Consider the following 16,345-nt stretch of genomic DNA (forward strand, 5'->3'; position numbering starts at 1 on the left):
TTCTGTTGTGTATTTTCCGCAACAATATCTTATATAAGGCAATTTTTCACGAGGTAGATCTCGATCATTCTGGACTTTCATAGTATGTTTAGGAGCGAAAATATTAAGACGAATAAATTATAAATCATAGTACCATTCATCGTTTCATTAAAAAAGGTATCATCGGATTGCCGGTAGGAAGATTTTCGAACTCACACTTATTATTAGTTTTGATGGAGATTCATAAAATATATTATTAATTATAAGTCTTATTTACTTAATACAAGCATAACCGAATACATATAATCACTTAGAGTACTAAAAAATGAAATTGATTTGGAATAGTATTATAACTAAAACTAAATTAAAACTTCCTATACCGAATCTTGTTCCCCTCTCTTTCTGATCCTCCGGGATTGTGATCGAATTCTAAATACTTGGTTTCTAGAATTTTGCCTTTGGAAGCTTATTTAGAGCTTGAACTTCTGTCTCTTTGGGAAGAAGAAAGTATAGCATCAATCGCGTCTTTAACTTGTGAAAGCTCAGGTGGTTTTCCACCTTGTACTGGCCAGAACTCATCAGTTGCCAACACCTACAAATATAATATTAAAGAAAAGGCTTAACTATATGACCAAAGTATGATTGATTACATGCATTCAATGTTCAAAAATATAATTGATTAATTATTACCTTCACTTGCAATTGAAGGAACTTTACATAACTAATGGCTTTCTCCAACATGGTAACCAAATCAACCTGAAGTGAAATATACGTTATTAATGTCGAAAACATTGATTTTAAGATCATAATTCAGTATCTAATTTTTTCTAAACAATTATACCTTGGAACCATTTGGAACGAGATCCTGAAGAACTTTCAGCCGTTCACTGATTCGTTCTCTACGATTCTGTTAAGACACAAACATTCCATTCTCAAATTTGATCTGATTTTTGCTTACGTTTTAAGTAACTGATCGTTTGTATATTATGATTACCTTCGCTGCAATACTTTGTGGATCCTTTGGTTGAACTTGAGTTGACTTTTGCTTAATCTTCTTTGTTGCTGTGTTAGTGGTACATTGTTTCTTGAATGCTTGCTCACTCTCTCCCTGTAGAACGTTTTCATTTCTAAATGATGGATCTTTACAAGAAATCAAATACGAAGGAGATATAAACATAAAAAGAAGAAGAATTTACCGAATGACTACGCTTATGGAAAGATGATTCTTGTGTTGCATTGTAATTGTTAGAAGAAGAAGGATTTGGCCATGTGAATGATTCCAATTCCTCATGATGATTTTCTTTAATATTACTACTTTGAATGCAATTCATATTTTCCAGCAAACGTATGCTATCGAAGGAACCAGACCCTAAATTCATTAGCTGATCAGGGCTCAAGTTACTCGAATAGGGTTGTTCTTCGTTTTCTTCAAAGCTAAGGAAACACGAACCACTACCACTTTGCATGAAACTATTATCGTAGTATCCTGGCTTGAAGCTTATAACCGAATGACCTTCTTCTTGTTGTAATTGTTGTTGATGATTTGTGGTGCTTCGGTATAGAAACCCACCTGAATTCGTAGCGCTGCTTGGACTAGAAAGTGAAGAAGAATTCGATGAACTTCCAGCAAAATTCGCTTTCTTTTCTGGGCTTTCACCCTCTTCGACTTCTCCAATGGCACTTCCATAAAATGTGTACGATTGATGGACTAGACCCGACATGTGTGAGGAGTGATCGTTAGGGTTTCTTTCTTTAGCGAGTGCCATTTTTGAGAAGAGGATATGAATGAAAACGAGAGAAGACAAGAGTGAGATATGAAGAAAAGTGGGCATGTGGTTTTGGATTTATATGGTGTTTGAAAATGGGGTTCTGCCGGTGTTTCTGACCAATGAAAGTAAATCAGAGTCCAGCATCATGAAAGAAATTATATTGTAAATGGATCGTTAATTAGCTGGCAGAGAGATGAAGTGCATGGAAAAAAGAAAGACGAAGAAGATGATGATGATCATCATCAAGAGAAGAAAACAGCAAAAGGGTCGCCGGATTGTTCGCAAAACCCACGTCTATGAGATTCCACACCACTACATTTCATTAAATTCCATTGTGATTAGCAACTGTTGCTTTCTTGAATTTTGGCCAAGGGTTCTTTAATTATTAATAACAACCAAAACTGTAACATGCAGTATTATCTTATTGGAAATTTGGTTTTTTTTTTTTTAAATGACAAACTAATTAGTGAAAGCCTAATCACAATATGTTGCTTTCTTGAATTTTGGCCGAGGGTTCTTTGATAATAACAACGAAAATTGTAACATGCAGTATTATCTTATTGTTTTTTTTTTCTTTTGAAATGTCAAACTAATTAGTGGAAACCTCATACGGGCGGACCTAAGATTTCACAGTAGGGATTGCACGGAAAAATCAGTAGGGATTGCACGGAAAAATCAAGGTTTGCATGGTAGTAGAAATAATAAAATTTTCGAAAACTTTTTCACTACAGCCGGAAAAATCAGAGATTGTCGGTGCCACCATGAAACCCCCCTAAGTTCACCCCTAAAGTCTCATCATAATATTTCAATGTTAACCCCGATTTCAAACTTTCGAACTTTTTTACAAGGCAAATTCAGCCCAATTAAAGTGTTTCTAGGGAAAACTTCTCACGTGTAAGCATAATTACAAGAGACAAACTTAACAGGATCAAAGATTCTAACTTCTGACCTCTCACGCCCACCCCCTCCTCCTCCCCCCCGGGCCCTGGGGAATCCTGAATATTAAACATGAAGCATGAATCCTACTAAGCTAGACATCGATCACTTGCTGGAAATTTGTTTAGCTTTAAAACTTTTAATCACATCTAAAAAAGATAAACTAAAATATGATTTTATATATGCCAAGTCAATAGCATTATTGTTTTAACAATACTCATAACAAATACAATATTGGTTAAAATAACCTACAATACCAAATATACATAAAAAAAATAGTTTAGTAACTAATAATATCAATGTAATTAACAATTAATCCTTAATTTTCAAATAAGCGAAGTAAACAACAAAACATATAATACTAGACAAAATAATACATAGTTATTGAATAGCTGATGAGTATATATATATATATATATATATATATATATATATATATATATATATATATATATATATATATATATATATATATATATATATATATATATATATATATATATTATTGACTAAGGATGCGTTTGATGTATATCTTATTAGTCCATTAAGAGGTCAGGTATGAGTCAGATTGTTTGATATGCGAATTTTTAGCCTCTGACCGAGTAAGATAAGTCTGGCCAAATCAAAACAATATTGTCACTAATTGAATTAACTTCCAAGAAAACCCTCTTTTTACCTAGCCCTAATAGGCCTTGTACAATACCTTCCTTTAAACGATGTTTTTTTATTCAACGACTTCTTTATCGTCAACTGACATCTGCATCGCCGAAGTCTACCACCTCAGGATCTATAACGTCCCAAAAATCATAGTAAAAGATTCTAATTTTTCATAAACCATTTTCATAAAATCACAAGTCAATCAACATTGCTTCCAAAAACACAGTAATAAAATCAAAATATCAAATAACATCTTTCGACATAAAAATCCACAAGATGATGTGTACGATCAAGCTTTCGTCTTATCCCGATCATTTGAATAACCTAAAAACATTTAAATCAACAATTATAAGCCAAGGCTTAGTGAGTTCCCTCCAAAATACCCCACACAACAATACATATATAATGTATGCACAGTGAGCCTACGGTCTACCAGGACTTCCTCGTAAGGCCTACAGGACGCTTGGACCACTCTACTAAGCCTAAAGTCTATTGGCCCGCCTCACAAGACCTATAGTAGTCATACCGCTCCCTTGGGCTTACAGTCTGACTGGACCACCTCGTAAGGCCTATAGTGCACTAGACGACTCAGGTAGCTTGGCGTACAACACAAAGCATGACCGCCTCAACCCAACAAACCACAATATGTTGACATATGCAAACAACTAAATAATAAGCAATGTACACATGTAATCATACAGATCTACCAATCTAACAGATCACTACAACATACCAACATTCTACACACAAGGATATATATTGTAGTACAAAGTATAATGAGAAAGCTCGCCCTGTAGTCTTCCAGATAACAGCATAACTCTAGCAAATCCAGAAACCGGTACTTCATGTCACCTATACATCAATCAAGGACCAATCCTTAAACTATAACCAAAAACACACGAATTGACCTATAATCAAAATTGGTCAAAAATTCATTGGTCAAAGTCAAAGCCAACAGTCAAAACTCTCACAGCAAGCTGCCACATCATAGTCAAGCTTCTGCCACGTCATGGTGGCCTCAAGCCAAAACAATCGTGGAGACTGCCTTTTCTCATGTCGTAAAGGCCAATCCTTCAAGTCGTGGGAACTGCTCTGGCCTTCTAAATGCATTAAGTTTATAATCACTAAGGCCACTCATCCATACTATCTAGAAGGCTTTCCTACGCCTAGTGTAGCATAAAAGTCGGTGCTTTATAGACATGCATTTCTAATGCATGTATCTTCCTGTCTAGGTGAAAAATATGGAAGAAATGAATTCAAACTTGTGCATGAGACCCAAAGACACCATAACACTCTACATCTGGAACATATAACCCCTAAGGGACCTCAAGGATCTATAAAGTTTCTAACTTTATGGAATCCACTAAATTAAACCAACAAGAACATGAAGAAAAAGCCTCTAAACCTAGATCTAAATGATTTAAACATAACAGATAACTTGAGGATTTGAAAAGGTCCAAGATTTGTGCAACAAGATGATTGGGGAGGTTTTCTTGATGAATCAATACTCAAGAACACCTTCTTCTTGTCCTTTAAAGTCACAAAACACCCAAACACATCAAAAAGGACTCAATGGAGGCTGGTGTTTCTTTAAGGGTGGAATGGAGGTGATGGAGGCTAAGGGTGTGAAATGTTTAGCCCTCACTTCCCTTAAATATGGCTTAAGGCCCAAAAAATTAGGGTTTTGCATGCAGGAGGCTGCCATGTCGTTACCAATAAATTGTCACGTCGTGCCATACTGTAACGACCCGAAATCTCGACTAAAAATTTCTTTTAAAACATTACTAAAACCATATTTATAAAAACCGTATGATAAGTCATAACATAGTTTCTGAGTATCAATTCAAAACATAATCTTATTATCAGAGTAAAACATTCCCAGGCTAACTGACTATGGTGTGTGTACTACAACCTTTCCGAGCTCCTCTTTTGAAAACTGAGTACCTGAAATCAAAAACTAAAAACCGTAAGCACGAAGCTTAGTGAGCTCCTCCAAACAACCACATACCATACAAACATATAAAGCAAATACTGGGCCTTGCCCACTGCATCGGACCGAGGTCCAGACTAACTGGGGCCTTGTCCCCTGCATCGGACCGAAGTCTGGAAACTGACTGGGACGTTGTCCCCTGCATCGGACCGAAGTCCGGACTAACTGGGGCCTTGCCCCATGCATCAGACCAAAGTCCGGAAACTAACTGGGACCTTGTCCCCTGCATCAGACCGAAGTTCGGACTAACTGGGGCCTTGCCCCTACATCGGACCGAAAGCCGGAAACTGACTGAACTTAGCATAGCATAAACCTATCCACTAGCATGAACACATAAACTGCATACTGCATCGGGCCGTAGCCCGGAACACATAACACATAAATCCTGTCTGAGCCACGAAGGCATCAAACATACTAACTACTGCATCGGACTGAAGTCCGGAAACTACTGCTAGCTAGACGGGCCGGCAATGTGGCCTTAGACTCGTTCCTACTGGAAGGAAACTCACCTGAACTGCTGAGCTCTACTGATAACCCTCTGGTTGCTAACCGACAACCCTCTGAGTCGCTGCTCCCCTAGCTCTCCGAGCTACCAATATCAATAATACACTTAGTCTGACAGTCCTCCAAAAGTCAACTAAGTCAACTCTGGTCAAAGTCAAAGTCCTAGTGACAGTCAACCTTCTAGGTTGACCCTACTCGCCGAGTTTAGAAGCTCAGAAACCCCTTTCATTCGCGACTCGACTCGCCGAGTCTACTGATTTCCATGTTTGGTCCTGTCCAACTCATTGAGTCTTCACTCAACTCACTAATCTGAGTCTTAACTAGAAGGGTTTGGGGTATCGCGACTTGACTCACCGAGTCCGAGGCAATCTTCAACAGACTCGCCGAGTTGTTCTTCCAAATCGTCGAGTTCCTGCCTATCTTCATCCAACTCGCCGAGTCCACCCATGTGACTCGCCGAGTTGCTACGTGATTTATGTCTTGTATCTAGCCCGACTCGCCGAGTCATCTCCCAGACTCACCGAGTCCTTTCGTGTATTCTCATGATCTCGAGTCACAGAGCTACTCCTTTGCTCCAAACAATAGATCTGGGTTCCTATAGTCCATTAGCAACATAAAGTTGCTACCTTTACATGCTTCTTGTTTCATAATAACAAAAACCAAGCTAGAAAGGAACTTAACTCATGGGGAATGGCTTTTGCATAGCAACTAACAGGGCTTTCTGCATCTTTGGTCCAAATAGAGCTCAGATCTGGAGTTTCAACTCCAGATCTAACTTGTGCACCCACTTCTCATCACATACTCTCAAGGAAACCCTAAAACTCAATGAAAGACGGATCTAGAAAGGAGAAAGCCAAGGATAATGATTCATTACCTCCAAATGCTCTAAAAAGTTCCACTAACTCTAGATCCAAGGCCTCCTCCTGCACCACTATGAATCTCTTCTCTTCCAAGCTCCAAATTACTTTACCAAGGGTAGATCTTGCTCCAAAAACAGTTATGGTGGCTACGGTTTAGGGTTCTGGACTATACGGGCCGCAAATGAGCCCTAGGGAAGAGAATAAGATGCTTAACTAGGGTACCAAGTCTCGGAATTAGGGTTTCCCAACCCAGATCAGACTCGCCGAGTCCATTTGCCGACTCGCCGAGTCGTTCACTTACTTTACACCCGGATCCCGCTCCGACTCGCCGAGTTCCTCCCTGGACCCGACGAGTCGACCCTCTTTAACTTATGGTTTTCCTTTCCTCTCTTGACCTTTCTGATTTCTGGTGTTACAACTCTCCCCCAGTTAAACTAAACTTTGTCCTCGAAGTTCTCTATGGTCAACTGACCTGCAATCCGCCTCAAACACCCTGCCTGGTGACTTTAACCCTTTTGTCCATCACTCCAGCCACTCTCAGTGCTGGTCACTACTGTTGGTACATACTGAATGCTTCTTATTTCCATAACTTGGTGCTGAGCATCCGTCCTAGCGAATGGATCAGATAGTCCTTCGAGTGAAAGATTCATCCCTGCAACGGTTAAGACTCATACGAGAGCTGCGTAACAAGGTCAAACCCTCCCCTCTGAGATTATCCAACCCTGCCGTGAGAGGCGTAGCACCCTCTATCAACTTGCTACCCCTTACCATACTTCCTTGTTGTTACTGCCTCTGACTGAAATTTCTGATTCCCCTCATCCGCCTACCGGATGCACTTAAACCACCTTGGTCCAACTAATCTGCTGATATCTGGGTTACCGGACTCCCACAGGTCACTACACCCCATCGCAATCTCCTAGTCGCTTCCAGCGACTTCTGAAGATACTTCGACTATCTATAACTGTTCTATCCATTCTGCCACTCATACTGAATCGATGTTGCTGGAACCAGCCTGCTTATCTCTCAATAGACCACTCAACTTCCAATAACTTGAGTCTTCCATCCTCAAAGAAAGGCTACCTGCCTAATTACCCTTGCAGATCACTTATACTTGGCAGAAGACTCAACTAATCCTGCTGAGAGGGACTTGCCATTTCCAAATCAACCAACTATACCATCAGTACTTGCATTCAAACACAAATACTAATACTGTCCATAACTCTAAAACTATCCAAAACACTCAACTGCCTACAACACTGAACTGCTTGAAACACTTAACTACATGAAACATTGAACTGCCTGAAACACTGAACTGCATGAAACACTAAACATGCCTGAAACACTGAACTGCCTACAAAACTGAACTGCATGAAACAATGAACATGCCTGAAACACTGAACTGACTGAAGCACAGAACTGCTTATATGACTGCTTCTCAAAATATCTCAAGACCTTCCTGGTCTCCAATCATTCTTCGGTTATCTGCAACACCGAGTTACAACTCAACTGTGGAGTCCAAGGACTCCTCACTTAGTCTCTCCCACGACTTCTGAACGAAATCTTTCTCTGGAACTAGTTTCCACTAGTTATCTTGTCACTCTGGCTCTAACAACCTCCCGATCCACCGATCAGGTCCAAACGTCACATCCTGACATCATCAACTCCACGACTTAAAACATGATGGCTCCCAAAATAACGGTAGCCCTTAACATACACGAACCCAAACGGTTCACTGCTACCCTGATCTCAAAACTGTGGTGACGATCCGACTGTCAAACCGCCGGCTTAACCATAACTGAACCACTTGGGAAATCCGAAATCTAACCCGAAGATTCCCATATCTTCATTGCTGCACCCGAACTGGTGGGTACTACTGTTTCCCCCGCGTCCAAACAACGCGTTCATGCTATCTACTAACCTGACGAATGCTACGGCTACATCTGCAGACTTACAACACTGTACTACTATTTGACTGCTAGTGAATGCTACGGCTACCCCCGCAGATTTACAACACTACTACTCTCTGACTGCAAGTGAATGCTACGGCTATCCCCGCAGACTTACAACACTACTACTATCTGACTGCTAGTGAATGCTACGGCTACTCCCGCAGACTTACAACATTCTACTACTATCTGACTGCTTTACTAACTACTATTCTGAGGACATCCTGACTATCCCTAGTCCTGCTAGTGATTCCTTGTCACACCCCAAAACCGATAACAGCGGAATATGTTTCGGGGTGGAGGACGTCATGTACAGTATCATCACAATTGCATAATAGTAAAAACAAGAAACATACAACCATTGCATTACATAGTGAGTTTAATTACAAGTGTGTTTTGTAATGTTTAGCAAACACCAAAAATAATACAAAACTAAGAGATGGATCTTGTATGCTCCACCTTCTCCAAAATGCTGCACCTATACCTGTCTATCTTTTACATGAGGATACAAGTTATTTTGAAAACGAATATCAGCATAACGCTGGTGAGTTCATAAGAGTTTAGTGTGAGTTTTTGTATAAAAGCATTAGAACCGATAGTATGAAAAGCTACAACTTTACAATCATAAGTAGTAGAAAATCCTATATTTTCCAGAATTACGCTGTAAGTGAAAACCTTTAAGAAACATGTCATTTTCATCATTGAAAACCATTTATTGTAAAAGTATAATAGTGAATTTCCAATAAGTAATGCAATACGGTAGATTATGCCTGAAGTCAATAATAGTGGTGCAAACTTTCTTTAGTATTAAATACTTGTTTACTTCGGGATATTAACTTCATCTTTAGTTTAGTGTTTTAGTGTGGTTATAGTGTATTCCTTGTATGATACCAATAGCGTGTATAATAGCGGACCCCATGACCTTCCCGGTCATGCACAGTGTAGTGAAGTAGCGGCATCCCTGGGCCTGCGCGGCTTGGACTGAAGTTAACAGTCGGGATGTAATAGCGTCTGCCCCGTATAGATCTATACATATAGCGTCGTCTTCCTGTCAGAAGACTCTGGGCGTAGTGCGTAGCGAATAGAGTATCTCGTAGTGGGTTAGTGTGTTATCTCTTGATTAGTGCTTTCTCTTGTATTATAGTTCAGTAGTCTTTTGTATAACTCGTAGTGCGTTCTCTTGTTAGTGCATAGTATCGTAATAGAGTGTATTATAGTGTGTAGAGTAGTAGCTATAGCGAGTAATAGTGGCCTTAACTATACCTATTATAGTTAACATAGTGTGTATGATTCTTGTTAGTTTAGTGGTTTAAACATCGAATGAAATGAAAATACTCGTATCCAACACTAATATATATGATATATAACTAATAAATCAACGACAGTCGGACGGATAAACAACTACCCTAAGCCCACAATCAAACAAGAACAGGAAATAAGGCGAGCTATCGGTCCTAAGTCCTTCAAGTCTTACTTATATAAATATATTAGTGTGGTTACATTTTATAGGGAATTTATTTATTAAAAATCTTGTCAAAAGGAAACATTTAGAAAATTGTTTATTTATCCAAAATAGTTTTGAAAACTAAAATCCTTTTTTATAAAACATAGTGGTAAATCACATGTGATTTGCACTACAGATAGTAAATCACATGTGATTAATTTCCGTAACATGGATAATTGACTTGTATAAATTTCCATAAACATGTATAATTAACTTGTATCCCCCCCCCCCCCCCCCCCTAAAACATATAAAACATTTGAAAGGTTAATTAAAGGGGTATGAACTCACTTGAAATCGCGTAAATCGGGTGAATCGGGTAAATCGGGTGAAAGTGTCGGTTGAGCGTTTTGTACCAAATAAAGACTTGTGCACCATTTTAAGACCCAAATGTCATATGAAATATGTATTTTACAATAAATTAATCATTTTATGCTTTTCATTAAAGTATTTAGGCATTTTAGCATTGATTCGGGGTCTTAGGGCTTAGAAGGGGTTCCCGGGAGTAGTACAAGGCCAAGAGGGGTTTACGGGGGACTCCAAGAGTTTACTCCCTTGGAGTTTACGGCCCAAAGGCCACTCCTTGGGAGTTTACGGCCGTAAGCCCCAAGGCTTGGCCGTAAACTCTTGTTTCCCCCAAAAGTGAAAGTTAAGACCTCAAATCAACTCCATATATTTCTAGTAAATGCCTAGGACCAATTTGGAGGGTTAAAACCTTCATTTGGTGTCATTTGGGGGAGTTTACGGTCCTAGCTTGTGCTTGGGCCGTGAACTCCATTTTGTCCCTCAAAATGGATTGTTAAATGGTCCTAAGCACTCCCTTAAATCATAACTAAATTCTAGAAGGCCTTAGCTGAGTTTTTGGGACATTTTGACATGGAAATTGGGTGTTTACGGCCCAAGCATAGTCTTGGCCGTAAACTCCCCATTTATGCTCTAAAATGTGTTGTTTAATGGCCTTAAGCATTTCCTAAGATCATATCTAAATTCTAACATGCCTTGGATGAGTTTTGGGGGCAATCTAACATGGAAATTGGGTGTTTACGGCCTAAGCACAAGCTTGGGCCGTAAACCCTCTTTTAGGCTTTAAAAACTTGTGTTTTCATGTCCAAACTCATCTAGGCTAATTCCTTAATTAATATCCCAGCTTGAAGGAAGGAAAAATGGGACATTTGGCCAAGTTTTGGGTGTTTACGGCCTAAGAGGCTTCCTTGGCCGTAAACTCCATGTTCTACTCTTAATCATAAGATTTTTGTGTCCTAAATACAATAAAGTACGTTTAGAACAAGCTAGGGAAGAAACCCTTACGTTTGGAAGCCGAAAATCACAGTTTTGGAGTCCGGTTCGGGTCTAGATAAAGAAAGTAGTGAAAGAGAGAGAGAGAGTGAATGAGTGGTAAAAAGGGTTCAAAGTGGTGTTCATTTACTTTATATATGCCTCGGGTATTGCACCCGGTACACGGCTACCCGATGCTAAAGTTTAACAGGGTTAAAACTTTTTACCTGGGTGAAGTGGTTGAAAGGTAATATAGCTTTGTTTAGTTAAACGGGATTAACTCTTACAAGTTATATTTACTTATACTAAAATGATAATGTCAAAAAATATAAATAAATAGATATTTATTTATTGACGACTCCAAATATTACGGAAATTTATATATAACGACGAATTCTGTTAGTGAAAACGGGATTATGTAACGGAATATAAATTTGGGTTGTCACATCATCCCCCCATTAGGGGAAATTTTGTCCCGAAATTTAGAATTCATACAGATAAGTATTGCAATACTACTAAGCGAAGAGATGGGGATATTTGAGTTTCATTTGATCTTCTCGCTCCCAAGTGAATTCCGGTCCCCGCTTGGCGTTCCACCGAACTTTCACAATTGGGATGCGACTTTGCTTCGTTCGTTTTACTTCCCGATCCATAATCTACGCAGGCTCTTCCACAAAGTTGATGCTCTCATTGACCTCGATCTCGTCAAGGGGGATCACGAGAGTCTCGTCGGACAGGCATTTCTTCAGGTTTGAGACGTGGAAAGTAGGGTGTATGTTGCTTAGCTCGTGGGGTAAGTTGAGTTTGTAAGCTATAGGGCCGATTCTGGTGAGGATGTCAAAAGGCCCTATGTACCTTGGTTTCAGCTTTCCACGCTTTCCGAAGCGTATCGTGCCCTTCCAGGGCGAGACCTTCAAAAGGACTCGGTCTCCCACCTGGAATTCCAAGGGTTTCCTCCGTTTGTCTGCGTAGCTTTTCTGTCGATCCCTAACGGCTTTTAGTCGTTCACGAATCTGTACAATCTTCTCGGTCGTTTCTCGAATGATTTCCGGACCAGTGAGAGCGTTGTCAGGAACTCGTCCTTTAGCTAAATGAGTGTCACCCACCTCAGCTATAACACCGTGAATTTTCAAAATAATTTTTCGCAAATATAAAAACATTTCTCATTTAATTTCATAAAACGTTAAGTTTAAAATTCCAATTCGTGTCATACAAATCCCAAGATCACATAAATATATATATCAAAAGTCCCCTGAGTGTGTACGGATCAAGCCGGCACCTTCCGACGGTCATCGCTAGTACCTGAAACAACAACACTAACACTGTAAGCACGAAGCATAGTGAGTTCCCCAAAATACCACACATAAAACACATATTAGCCACTCGAGGCTATAACTCTATGGGTCCGTGCACCCAAACTCTGTGAACCCTCAGGTTCTAACTTTAGGAACCTTCCGGTTCCAACTCTGTAAACATGCACAACATAAATCACATAGAAAGAATGCAGTACAACACATAGCATACACATAACATACACACACTAACACATAGCTCTGATTACCTACTCAAGGTAAAGTATAGTGAGAAGACTCACCTCACGTATCTCGGTATCTCACGAATCCTGGAAAACCCTTGTGCTCGATCCTCCGAGCTCTAATCCTCCTATAACATCACATGTCTCTAATTAACACTTTTTATCTCTAAGGTTGACTATCCCTAAGAAGTCAACACAGGTCAACTCTGGTCAACGGTCAACGGTCAACTTTGACCGGACTCGGCGAGTGCACAAGTGCAACTCGGCGAGTCTAGACGTTTTCACCAACTCTCTAGGATTCCCTTTTTACACGTCGAGTACTCCCCCTGACTCGACGAGTTCCATCTGGCAGAATCGCGGGGCCACCCCGACTCAACTCGCCGAGTTTCAAGAACAACTCGGCGAGTCCCAGCTCGACTCAGTCCACCTGTCAACCCTCTCTAACTCGCCCTGACTCACTGAGTCAACCCATGACTCGACTGGACCACTCACTGGCCGGTCCAAGGCAATCTTCAAGCTACTCGCCGAGTCTGCTCATTGGACTCGGCGAGTCCATGCCATGCAATCACTCAAACTCGCTTCTAAGGTCAGATCTGTTCCGACAATTCATAGATCTGGCCTTTCTAGACTGATTCACCACGTAAAGCCCCAAACTTGGTGCACGTACAACCTCTATATGACCATATATGAAGGAATACCAACAAATATCACTACCCAAGGTCATAACCTCCATTACTCTTCATAAAGCTTGATGAATGAGGCTCTCTGGACCTCTATGGATCCAGATCCAAAGCCTCATCACTAGCAAGGGACTATTTGGCCATCAAATTAACTCAACAAAGGCCACAAGAAACCCTAAAACCCAACATACTTCACAAAACAGAAGATGAGCCGAAATCATACCTTTAGATCGAAGATCTAAGCTTCAAACCCACAGAATAGCAACCTCCTTTGCCTCCTCTTGGCTAGAACCTCCCTCTTCTTTGCTAAACAACACATAAAGGTCAAGAAATGCTTCCTCTCTCTCTCAAATCGCCAAAGCACTCTAGGGTTTCTCTGTATGGACTGTTGGGTGCAAATGACGGCCATAAGGCCCTTTAAATAGGTCCCAAACCCGAGAAATTAGGGTTTCATTAAACAGCACGGATTCGCTGAGTCCATATCCTGGACTCGCCGAGTCCAGACGAATCCCGCGTCCAGAATCGCGACCCTACTCGGCGAGTCTGAGCTCAAACTCGCCGAGTCCCCTCTCAAAACACCAAAAAATCAAAACAATAAAGGATACCTGGAATCCGGGCTGTTACATCAGCCCAGCACAGAGGGGATCTGCACTTCCGGCCGTAGAGGGCTTCGAATGGATCTGCCTTGATGCTCGTATGATAACTGTTGTTGTAGGAAAACTCCACAAGAGGTAGGTGTGTATCCCACGATTTACCAAAGTCGATCACACAAGCTCGCAACATATCTTCTAGAGTTTGGATCGTTCTCTCACTTTGTCCGTCAGTCTGCGGATGGTAGGCTGTACTCATGTCCATCCTCGTCCCTGGCTCCTTTTGTAGTGATTGCCAAAATCTAAAGGTAAATCTACTGTCTCTATCCGAGATAATAGATATTGGGACGCCATGCAGCCGCACTATTTCCTTTATGTATGTTCTTGTGAGTTTCTCCATCTTGTCTGTTTCCTTGATGGGTAGGAAGTGTGCAGACTTGGTCAATCTGTCGACGATGACCCAAATGGTATCCAACCCACCCGCTGTCTTGGGTATCTTGGTTATAAAGTCCATTGTAATCCGCTCCCACTTCCATTCCGGTATCTTTGGTTGTTGGAGGAGTCCTGATGGCTTTTGATATTCGACCTTGACCTTCGCGCAAGTAAAGCACTTGCTCACAAAGGTAGCGATCTCCGCTTTCATGTTAGGCCACCAGTATAGTTTTTTGAGATCCAGATACATCTTATCTGAGCCTGGGTGGACGGAGTAGCAAGTGTTGTCTGCTTCCCTCATGACCAAGTCTTTGAAACCTCCATGGCGCGGGGTCCTGTTTCGGTCCGTGAAGTAGTAGGCTCCGTCACCCTTGACCTCCAAACTTTTATCAATTCCGCGCAGGGATTCTCCCATCACATTCTCAGGCTTTAAGGCTTCCAGCTGAGCCTCCCTGATCTGCGCGGATAGATGCGGACGGATAGTCATTGTCAGTGACTTGGTTCTTCGTCCAGAATACTCCTTCCTCCTCAAGGCGTCTTCTACTACATTGGCTTTCCCCGGGTGGTATCGGATTTCGCAATCGTAATCGCTGAGTAGCTCGACCCATCGGCGTTGTTGCATGTTGAGCTCTTCCTGGTTCAGTATGTGCTGGATGCTTTTGTGATCAGTGTACACCACGCTCTTCGTTCCATACAGGTAGTGTCTCCATATTTTTAGTGCGAAGACGACCGCTCCTAACTCGAGGTCGTGAGTAGTGTAGTTTACCTCATGTGTCTTTAGCTATCTGGAGGCATAGGCGATGACCTTACCTCGTTGCATCAAGACACAACCGAGCCCCTGATTTGATGCATCGCAGTATACAACAAAATCCTCTGTCCCTTCGGGAAGGGATAATACCGGTGCGGTGCATAAAGCTCGCTTCAAGGTATGGAATGTCTTCTCCTGTTTCTCTTCCCAGTCAAATGATACACCCTTCTGTGTCAACATGATGAGAGGCTTCGCAATCCGAGAGAAGTTTTGGATAAATCTGCGGTAGTAGCCAGTGAGGCCTAGAAATTGGCGAATTTCTGTAGGCGTCTTCGGTGATGACCAGTTCTCAATAGCTTTAATTTTGGAGGGATCCACGTGGATTCCTTCTTCACTAACCAAGTGTCCTAAGAATTCAACTCTCCGGATCCAAAACTCGCACTTAGAGAACTTCGCATATAACTTCTCCGATCGCAGCGTTTCCAGGACTCATCGCAGGTGATCCTTGTGTTCTTCCTCGCTTCTAGAGTAGACGAGTATATCGTCAATGAAGACGATGACGAAATGATCTAGATACGGACGACACACCCTATTCATCAAGTCCATGAATACTGCGGGGGCGTTAGTTAGTCCAAAGGGCATCACTACGAACTCAAAATGCCCGTAACGGGTTCGGAAGGCTGTCTTCAGGACATCTTCCTCAAGCACCCGTAATTGGTGATACCCGGATCTAAGATCAATCTTGGAGAAGTAACTTGCTCCTTGCAGTTGGTCGAATAGATCGTCGATACGAGGGAGAGGATAACGATTTTTGACTGTGAGTTTGTTGAGTTCTCTATAATCGATGCACATCCGAAACGATCCATCCTTCTTCATCACGAACAAGACCGGAGCTCCCCAAGGTGAGAATCTCGGTCTTATAAAACCCTTGTTGAGCAGTTCGT

General features: G+C 41.2%; 1 protein-coding gene across 1 annotated transcript; it reads right to left on the bottom strand.

Annotated features, from left to right (window-relative positions):
- Positions 1-217: 217 nt before the first annotated feature.
- LOC111902419 (transcription factor RHD6) lies at positions 218-2,036 on the bottom strand. The gene is made up of 5 exons (XM_023898254.3): positions 1,176-2,036; positions 974-1,087; positions 821-886; positions 670-735; positions 218-571 (listed from the first exon to the last, which is right to left on the bottom strand). The coding sequence occupies exons 1-5, from the start codon at positions 1,809-1,811 to the stop codon at positions 446-448; spliced, it is 1,008 nt and encodes a 335-aa protein (XP_023754022.2). The 5' UTR covers positions 1,812-2,036; the 3' UTR covers positions 218-445.
- Positions 2,037-16,345: the final 14,309 nt, after the last annotated feature.

This window comes from Lactuca sativa, chromosome 3 (genome assembly GCF_002870075.4).
Source record: "Lactuca sativa cultivar Salinas chromosome 3, Lsat_Salinas_v11, whole genome shotgun sequence".
Lineage (NCBI taxonomy): Eukaryota > Viridiplantae > Streptophyta > Magnoliopsida > Asterales > Asteraceae > Lactuca > Lactuca sativa.